Source organism: Microcaecilia unicolor, chromosome 5 (genome assembly GCF_901765095.1).
Source record: "Microcaecilia unicolor chromosome 5, aMicUni1.1, whole genome shotgun sequence".
Taxonomy (NCBI): Eukaryota; Metazoa; Chordata; class Amphibia; order Gymnophiona; family Siphonopidae; genus Microcaecilia; species Microcaecilia unicolor.
Window position 1 is genome coordinate 6,185,073 of NC_044035.1, and position 10,065 is coordinate 6,195,137.

Consider the following 10,065-nt stretch of genomic DNA (forward strand, 5'->3'; position numbering starts at 1 on the left):
ACCAGCCCCTCCTCCCAACCACCGGCTCTGGCACAGACCGTATAAGTCTGCCCAGCACTATCCTCACCTCCCAACCACCGGCTCTGGCACAGACCGTACAAGTCTGTCCAGCACTATCCCTGCCTCCCAACCACCAGTCCCGCTTCCCACCACCGGCTCTGGCACAGACCGTATAAGTCTGCCCAGCACTATCCCCGCCTCCCAACCACCAGCCCCGCTGTTTCAAAAAAAAAAAAAAAGGCCGAGGAGGATCAGTCTATTCTAGCCTAAAGGGCATCTTTCAAAAAAAGGAAAAAGGATGAGAGAAAGTGACGTCAGAGCTCTGAATGGCTGCCTAGATCTTTAGCTCCCACTCCTTCATGCTAATAATCAGCATCATTGGACATCAGCTGCCACTTTTGTGCTGATTTCGAGCACCGGAAAAAATAGTGTTTCCTTTGGATAATCATGAGTAAGCTGCCTTCAGGGGCGTAAGGATCCGGAGCGCCTTTTGACTCACTCGACGGGTAAGGCCTCTCAATGCCATACTTCTCCGGCTCTCCCTTCTCCCTCCGATTTGGACTCTGCAGTTTCAATAGCGGACGCTTGTACGTCGCACACCAAGCGCATTTCATCGAAATCTTTGCAGCAGTGCTTAGTAAATATCCAAACCGAGATAAAAGCCTCTAAAGAGGAAATTTTGGATAAAATAAATGTCTTGAGCGTTGACCTTAAAGAACTGTGTGTGCGGGCGCGTGGAGGAGCTGGAGGCTTGTGCTTTAGACCAGTCGAAACAGATGGCTAATGCAGAAGCTCGCCTGGGAAGATTTGAAGATCGGATAGAAGATTTACAGTACAAAATGGACGACCTTGAAAATCGTGGGCAGTGGAAGAATTTGCGATTTCGAAGTGTCCCCCGATAACGGGGCTGTGGAGAACGTTCCAGTAATAGTTTGATCACAGTGTGAGCAACTGATGGGAGATAGCGGGACGCTGCTTCTATTGTGATAGAGCACACCGTGCTTTGGGGAAAACCACGAGAAAATCAACCCAGAGATATTGTGGTCAGATTTGCTAACTTCACTAATAAAGAAAATCTTCTTCAGAAAGCTTGAAACGTCCCCAATTTATAGCTTAATGAAGCTAAGGTTTTAGTGTACCAAGATTTGTCATCATTTACTCTATCTCTAAGGCGGGCTATGAAACCTGTTCTGGACATTTTGTCTAAGGAGAAAGTTAACTATCGTTGGGCCTTTCCGTTTGCCCTATGTTTTTCAATTCAGGGGAAGCCGTATAGACCCCTTAAGCTGGAAGAAGCTTGGAAAATTTTGCAGGACACCAACATGACTGAATCTCCTTTGCCTAAACACTTTATGGCCCCAACAACAAAGGAGAGGCTTCAGCAGTAGCACAGGGTATCTCCACAGAGAAAGAAAACGCTGTAGAAGGCCCGCCTTGGACTTAAAATCTTTTGATCTGTTTGCTGCCTTTAGTTGGAGCCCTTTCCATTGCTGGATTTGGACTTGTAACTGTGCTACAAAGGGTTTTTTGTTTTTTTTTGTTTGGTTGGTTGGTTTGTTTTGTTGGGGTAGCCCGCTGAAAGACTGTCTGAAAGGAAGCTTGTGAGGTGCGATGGTGGCTGGATGGAAGTGAGTAGGGTGTGGGGCGGGGTTTGGGTGGTTCATTCGGACCATGGTTTGTTTTCTCCTTGATCTTCCCACTCAGGTTTCCCTCTGTTGTGGATGTCTGTTTGGTGGGTAGGGTAGATTAGGGGGCGGGGGGGTTGGATTGGACGGGGAGGGGGGTTAGAAGTAGTACAAGATGTGAGTTGCAAGTGGATTTGGGGGCAGGGAGGGCTTTGGGAAGGTAGGAGAACATTAGCGGGTGTTGACACAGGGTCCATTAGGCTAGTTTGGATGTGTTTAGGTTTGTCAGCTGGTGATACACAACAGATTTTACCCTTTTTATTGTAAATGACAGCATTAAAGTTTTTTTCATATAATGTTAAGGGGCTGAATTCTCCCCAGAAACGCCAAAAATTGTTTAAGGAAATTGTGCATTATGGCCCTCAGGTTGTATTTCTGCAGGAGACCCACTTCAGGAAAGACCACGAGCGGTTGCTGGTTCATCCTTGTTATCCACTAAACAACTAAACACGTGGTGTGGACGTACAACAATATTCAATGCAAACAGAAAATTCCACACAGTACAAAATGACTAAATTTCCAGGGAAAAAGCCTCAAAGAGCTCCGAGATCAAAAATTGGTCTCACGGAGCTTAAACAGACCCAATGGTCTTCTCTTCATCATAGGCAAAAAACCCCGGTGCCACAGTTCTGAATAAACTTAATCATCTGCGAGTATATTACAGCATGCTTGTCCTCGGAGAAAGACCTGTACGGTCCATCCAGTCAGCCCAACAAGATAAACTCATCTGTTTTCTTAAATGTATAAACTTCCCTGATTTTTTGGGAGGGGCTGGGGGGGGGTTGTTTATTGTTTCAAGCTCAAACAAAAACCTTCCCATAAAAGAACATCCATCGCACCCTTCTTCAGTTAGAGATTCTGTACATAACAGACCCTCCTAATCAGCACAACACCAGCTGAGCTAAGTGCAAGGAAGTCCATGCACTGTTAAGCCAGTGCTGCCTCTAGCAGACCCCTCCTGCCATACTGGGACAGACCAAAGGTCCATCAAGCCCAGCATCCTGTTTCCAACAGTGGCCAATCCAGGTCACAAGTACCTGGCAAGATCCTAAACAGAACAATACATTTTATGCTACTTATTCTAGAAATAAACAGTGGATTTTCCCCAAGCCCATTTTAATAATGGTCTATGGATTTTCCTTTAGGAAGCCATCCAAACCCTTTTTTAAACCATACTAAGCTAACTCCTTTTACTACATTCTCTGGCAACAAATTCCAGAGTTTAATTACACGTTGGGTGAAGAAATATTTTCACCAATTTGTTTTAAATTTATTACTTTCTAGCTTCATTGTGTGCCTCCTAGTCCTATTATTTTTGGAAAGAGTAAACAAGCGATTCACATCTACCCGTTCCACTCCACTCTATCATATCTTCCCTCAGCCGTCTTTTCTCCAAGAGCCCTAGAAGCTTTAGCCTTTCCTCATAGAGAAGTCATCCCATCCCCTTTATCATTTTCATCGCCCTTCTCTGTACCTTTTCTAATTCCACTATATCTGGTAGTGTTGTATAGTAACTATCCCACCCCACACACACTGTTTACTAAGCTGCGCGGCAATGCTGACACTGCCCATTGAAAGTGAATGTCGGAATTAGAGCGCAGCAAGTAAACCTAACTAGTTACAGTACTTAAGTAAATGTTTGTAAAGCAGCACAAGAAACATTTGTTACTTTTACCAATGTAATCATTTCACAAATTTTTACTACTTTTAACTTTATAAAAAATGTGATATATCACTCACCTTTTCAGATTACAATGGTTAACACAATTCACTCCAAATAAAATTAAAAGAAGGAAAAGAACACCTTCATTGAAAGAAAAGACCTAGCCCAGATTCAAACCAAGAGTCACTCAATCAGGCACTACAAAATACTAAAATATTAACATTAAAGGATAAGTCAGGGCAATCACGCATTCCTAGCTGCCATGCTATCCACCAGCAGAAGCAACCAGAAAGAGGTTCCCGTTGTTTCAGATGTACTGTCAAAATCACACCTCAGCCTGATCCCAGCTGCAGAATTTATCAATGGCAAAGCTTAGAATAAAGGGTTGAACTCAGACAGATCGCTCTCATGTCAAACATTTGCTGACCACACTAGAGAAGAATGAATGTATGGCAGACAATATTCTTAGGCGTACAGTGGGGTGTATGTGTTTGCCATGACATCTGTAAAACTCTTGAGACGTGTACTGGTTTGGCCACCACTCACAGAACAAGACAAAGGACATCAAGCAAAGAAATACGATAATGACTCTTAAAGGCTGACAAGCATCTGATAGAACATAAAATCCACAACTAAAATTAAATTCCTTCCAACCTTTTTTCAAGCTACAGGGAGCAACTGACAAACCTGCTAGTGCACACTTCACTCCCCCCCCCCCCCTGCAGAATAGACACAGCACAGGAAGCACTAACGCATGCTTCACACACACATCCTGCAGAATTAACACAACACAGGCAGCACTAATGCACACTTCACTAACACACACACCCTCTGTAGAACAGACGTAGCACAGGCACGCTTCACACACACACGCGTACACGAAGTGCACAGAAAATTTTCAAATGTGCAGCAGGAGTGCAAGCATGCCTCAGACACATACTGCCTCTAGAACAGGTATAGCACTGGTGGCAGCAGTGCAAATCTCACACCCACAGTGCCACAAGTAGAGCAGATATAGCAGGGACAGTACTAGCACAAGGTTCACTCTCTCACCCACTGCCCCACCATAGAGCAGGTATAGAACAGGCAACATTACTGCAAGCTTTTCTCTCTCACCCACTGCCCCACCATAGAGCAGGTACAGCACAAAAACATTAGTGCTAGCTTCTCTCTCTCACACACACTGCCCCACCATAGAGCAGGTATAGAATAGGCAGCATTACTGCAAGCTTCTCTCTCTCACCCACTGAGCAGATATAGCACAAGCAACATTAGTGCAAGCTTCTCTCTCTCACCCACTGCCCCACCATAGAGCAGGTAGAGCACAAAAACATTAGTGCTAGCTTCTCTCTCTCACACCCACTGCCCTACCATAGAGCAGGTATAGAACAGGCAGCATTACTGCAAGTTTCTCTCTATCACTCACTGCCCCACCATAGAGCAGGTAGAACACAAGCAGAATTAGTGCAAGCTTCTCTCTCTCACCCACTGCCCTCACAATAGAGCAGGTTTAGCACAGGCAGCATTAGTGCAAGCTTCTCTCTCTCTCACCCACTGCCCTCACAATTGAGCAGGTAGAACACAAGCAGCATTAGTGCAAGCTTCTCTCACACACATTGTCCCACCATAGAGCTGGTATCGCACAGGCAACATTACAGCACTGGCAGACGTTTTTTGAGGGGTTTTGTTTTTCAGAAAAGTCTTTCACAAAGCTTTGATTTTAATAGGTCAGCATAAGTTACCAAAATCAACTTGCATCTCACATTAGCAGCAATAATATAAAAACCTCAAACAAGTAAAACCTACAAACCTCCACCTTCCTTCTCTCCTCCCGACCCCCACCTATCAGGCACAGGGTAGCTCCTGAGGGAGCTAAAGTACATGGTACATGTACTAAGCTAAACAAAACGTTAGACTTCATGTACACATGATCTCGCTGCTCTGTATTTGAAATATTCAGTTATAGGTAGGAAATTTCTTTCAGTGCTGCTAAGTTCAGTTTATTATTAAACCAAGCGTATAACATAATTGTGTGCTTAGAGAATCTGGGTGTCTACATAAGACTGTAGGTCCAAATGGCTGTGCAAGTGGTTTTACAATGTTCCAACATGCGGAGGCAACAAAATACTTCTTTGCATTGAACAGGACCAGTTTGGCCAAAGTTTTCCTAGCAGCTCCAGCAATTGCTTATAAGTTTGTTTGTTTTTTATTTTAATCTTTTCACATTACATTATCAAGAATTAACACGATCAAGAAAAGTATCTAAAAAAGAAAAAGAAATTTCAAAAACGTATTCAATTTATCTAAGAAATGATACTCAAGTCCACATAAATTCAAGGTATATGCACCTACGACTAAGGACAAACAAATTATTTATGTTTAAGCTGTTTCAACCCTTTTCATGGCAACAAATGATGTCAAATGTGAAGGTTCCATAAAAACATATTTAAATGAGTTGTATCTTATGATACATTTGCAAGGATATCTCAGGTGGAATACAGCTCCCATCTGGAGAAGAGCCGGTTTCGGTAACAAAAATTGTTTCCGCCTCTTCTGGGTCTCTCGCAATTGCTTATAAGTTGTTTTTCCCATGACAGACTGCACAGCAAGATCAAAGGAAACAAGGCAAGGTGCTATCCTGTGTGAAAGATATATAGTACCTTGGAAAAAGTGATCCATTTAGAATCATAGCTATACAGAACTTTTTCCACCTACCGTGAAGTCACACATCGAAAGGTTAAAGGCTATGCCACAGCCATAAAAGTGGGTAAAAAAAAATCATTTCTCTGCAACTTATTTCAGTATTTTGGCTTTTATTGTGTCTAACTTACTGCAAAAAAAAAGCTAACCTTTCAGAGCGATCCGAGAGCCACATAGAGAAGAAATGTTCCAACAGGGCACTGGAGAACTTACTTCAAAAGAAGTACTGGATATCTGAATGCAGTGCTACCTTGTACTGTACCAGCAGGTGCAGAGTTCAAGATAGCATAGGTGCCTTGTTCACATGACATTCACCATTGGAAGAAATCGTGAAAGCGCCAATATATCAGCAGCCCTGGATAAGCCTTAGCTTTTGCTCAATTAAAGGTGTCCGAGTCTGCAAAGAAATTCTGCATGACTACAAGGGAGAAATGCTAGAATCGCACTGCTAAGAGGGAAGCAGGTGCCACATTTTATTCAAAAGTAACACTGCTTTATGTCCAGGGTGCTATAGAAATGGTAACAGCAGTAGTAGTAAAGCACAGCCTGGACAACCTGAATAAATAACGTATTTCACCTACAGATCTGAGAGAAGTAGAAATGATCAGATCAGTGTATGGGGATAATAATTGGGATTGCTGAGGCTTTTAGCACAGATGATGATGATGCCAAGCCCTGAAATCTGCTATTTCTTTCACAGGGTGGCTGCCCATCATCATCTCCGAGGCAGAGCTTTGAACGTGATGCACAAGAGGAGGAAGGAGCCTCTTATCTGCCTCCAGCAATTTCAGGCAAGCGGGGCCTGTGGTGCTTATCGGGCTGCAGCCCTTCAGATCTGGAATGAATCCCAGAGCCTCTGGCAATCGCAGTGTTGCTAACAGCCTCCCCCTCCCCCCTTCTTTCTTTTTAATCCAGTGTCAGTCATGAAACCAGCATCGACGCGGATAGGATCTTTAGTCAATTGTCTTCCAGTGTAAACGCTGTGCACAGGGGGAAGCCAGCCTTCCACTGAGAGCAAATCTCAGAGGTGAAGGGGGGGGGGGGAAGAGAGAGAGGTGGATGGGGAGGGGGAGAGGTGGATGGGGGGGCGAGAGAGGGATGGGGGAGAGAGGTGGATGGGGAGAGAGGGGGAGGGAGAGAGAGGTGGAGGGGGAGAGAGGGATGGGGGTGGATGGGGAGGGGGAGAGAGGGATGGGGGTGGATGGGGAGGGGGAGACAGGGGGAGGGAGAGAGAGGTGGATGGGGAGGGGGGAGGGATGGGGAGAGAGAGAGAGAGCTGAAAGAGAAGGGGGAGGAAGAGGTGGATGGGGAGAGAGGGGGATGGGGAGAGAGGGATGGGGAGGGGGGAGGAAAAGGTGGATGGGGGAGAGAGGAGGAGGGGGAGAGAGGGATGGGGAGGGGGGAGGGAGAGAGGGATGGGGAGGGAGAGAGGTGGAAGAGAAGGGGGAGGAAGAGGTGGCTGGGGGAGGGAGAGAGAGAGGTGGGGGTGGGGGAGGGGGAGAGGGATGGAGAGTCCCTGCTGTCTTCTCGCTGATGTAGGGAAGAAACGGGAGAATCACAGACTGTTGCTGAAAAGTCTCGGCCACCGACTGCTTTCGCTGCTTCTCATGAGGCGCTGGTTCCCGTCCCAAACAACGGGGCAACTTCTCCGGGGACACCTGGAGGGCGGTGGGCAAAGGCCCGGCGGCAGGTACCCCGCTCCCTCCCCCTCTCTCCCCGCTCACCTTCTCTGGCTTTCAGCAGCACCGTGTTGGCGACGATGTTTTCCAGCTCCATGGACGGTGCTCCCCGGACGCCGGAGCGGATCCCGCTCTCACTCCATCTCCATCCTCATCCTCCCTCCTACTCCCCCGGAGCCGGAGCCACACCGTTACCTCGCGCGCTCCCTCTCCCCTCCCGGAGGCGGGAGTGTCTGACTCTGCGCGAGCAGCCTTACACCACGCATGCGCACCGGCCCCACCGCGCTCCCGCCTCTCTCGGAGCTCGAGCCCTCACCTCAGGACACTGGTACTCTTTGCCTCAGGATGCTGGGAGATGGAGTCCCTACTTCAAGGCACTGAGGATGCTGAGAAATGTAAACCGTACCTCAGAATACTGGAAGCTGGAGTCCTTACCTCAAGACACTGGTACTCTTTACCTCAAGACGCTGAGAATGCTGAGAAATGTACTCCGTACCTCAGGATGCTAGGAGCTGGAGCCCTCACCTCAGGACACTGGGACTCTTTACCTCAGGATGCTGGGAGATGGACTCCTTACTTCAAGGCACTGAGGATGCTGAGAAATGTAAACCGTACCTCAGAATACTGGAAGCTGGAGTCCTTACCTCAAGACACTGGTACTCTTTACCTCAAGACGCTGAGGATGCTGAGAAATGTACTCTGTACCTCAGGATGCTAGGAGCTGGAGCCCTCACCTCAGGACACTGGTACTCTTTACCTCAGGATGCTGGGAGATGGACTCCTTACTTCAAGGCACTGAGGATGCTGAGAAATGTAAACCGTACCTCAGAATACTGGAAGCTGGAGTCCTTACCTCAAGACACTGGTACTCTTTACCTCAAGACGCTGAGAATGCTGAGAAATGTACTCCGTACCTCAGGATGCTAGGAGCTGGAGCCCTCACCTCAGGACACTGGGACTCTTTACCTCAGGATGCTGGGAGATGGACTCCTTACTTCAAGGCACTGAGGATGCTGAGAAATGTAAACCGTACCTCAGAATACTGGAAGCTGGAGTCCTTACCTCAAGACACTGGTACTCTTTACCTCAAGACGCTGAGGATGCTGAGAAATGTACTCTGTACCTCAGGATGCTAGGAGCTGGAGCCCTCACCTCAGGACACTGGTACTCTTTACCTCAGGATGCTGGGAGATGGACTCCTTACTTCAAGGCACTGAGGATGCTGAGAAATGTAAACCGTACCTCAGAATACTGGAAGCTGGAGTCCTTACCTCAAGACACTGGTACTCTTTACCTCAAGACGCTGAGGATGCTGAGAAATGTACTCTGTACCTCAGGATGCTAGGAGCTGGAGCCCTCACCTCAGGACACTGGTACTCTTTACCTCAGGATGCTGGGAGATGGAGTCCTTACTTCAAGGCACTGGTACTCTTTACCTCAAGACGCTGAGGATGTTGGAAGCTGGATTTCTTACTTCAGGACACTGAGGATGCTGAGAAATGTACTCCGTACCTCAGGATGCTCGGAGCTCGAGTCCTTACCTCAAGACACTGGTACTCTTTACCTCAGGATGCTGGGAGATGGAGTCCTTACCTCAAGGCACTGGTACTCTTTACCTCAAGACACTGAGGATGCTGAGAAATGTACTCCATACCTCAGGATGCTGGAAGCCGGAGTCCTTACCTCAAGGCACTGGTACTTTTTACCTCAAGATGCTCAGGATGCTGGGAGCTGGAGTCCTTACCTCAGGACACCGAGGATCCTGAAAAATATATTCTTTACCTCAGGATACTGAGAAATGTACTCCTTACCTCAAGATGCTAGGAGCTGGAGTCCTTACCTCAAGGCACTGGTGCTCTTTACCTCCAGACGCTGATGATGTTGGAAGCTGGAGTTCTTACTTCAGGATACTGAGAAAAGTACTCCTTACCTCAGGATGCTAGGAGCTGGACTCCTTACCTCAATTCACTGGTACTCGTTACCTCAAGATGCTGAGGATGCTGAGAAATGTACTCCGTACCTCAGGATCCTAGGAGCTGGAGTCCTTACCTCAAGACACTGGTACTCTGTACCTCAGGATCCTAGGAGCTGGAGTCCTTACCTCAAGACACTGGTACTCTTTACCTCAGGATGCTGGAAGCTGGAGTCCTTACCTCAAGACACTGGTACTCTTTACCTCAAGATGCTGAGGATGCTGAGAAATGTACTCCGTACCTCAGAATGCTGGCAGATGGAGTCCTTACTTCAAGGCATTGTGGATGCTGAGAAATGTAAACCGTACCTCAGAATGCTGGGAGATGGAGTCTACTTCAGGATACTGAGAAATGTACTCCTTACC

The 10,065-nt window shown here is 47.0% G+C and overlaps 1 protein-coding gene across 1 annotated transcript in view; it reads right to left on the reverse strand.

Moving 5' to 3' along the window:
- Positions 1–7,923, reverse strand: part of GRK5 (G protein-coupled receptor kinase 5) — a 285,412-nt gene extending 277,489 nt beyond the window's left edge. The window contains 1 exon segment of the mRNA XM_030202621.1: positions 7,773–7,923. Within this exon segment, the coding sequence (XP_030058481.1) occupies positions 7,773–7,824 (52 nt within the window). The 5' untranslated portion in view covers positions 7,825–7,923.
- Positions 7,924–10,065: the final 2,142 nt, after the last annotated feature.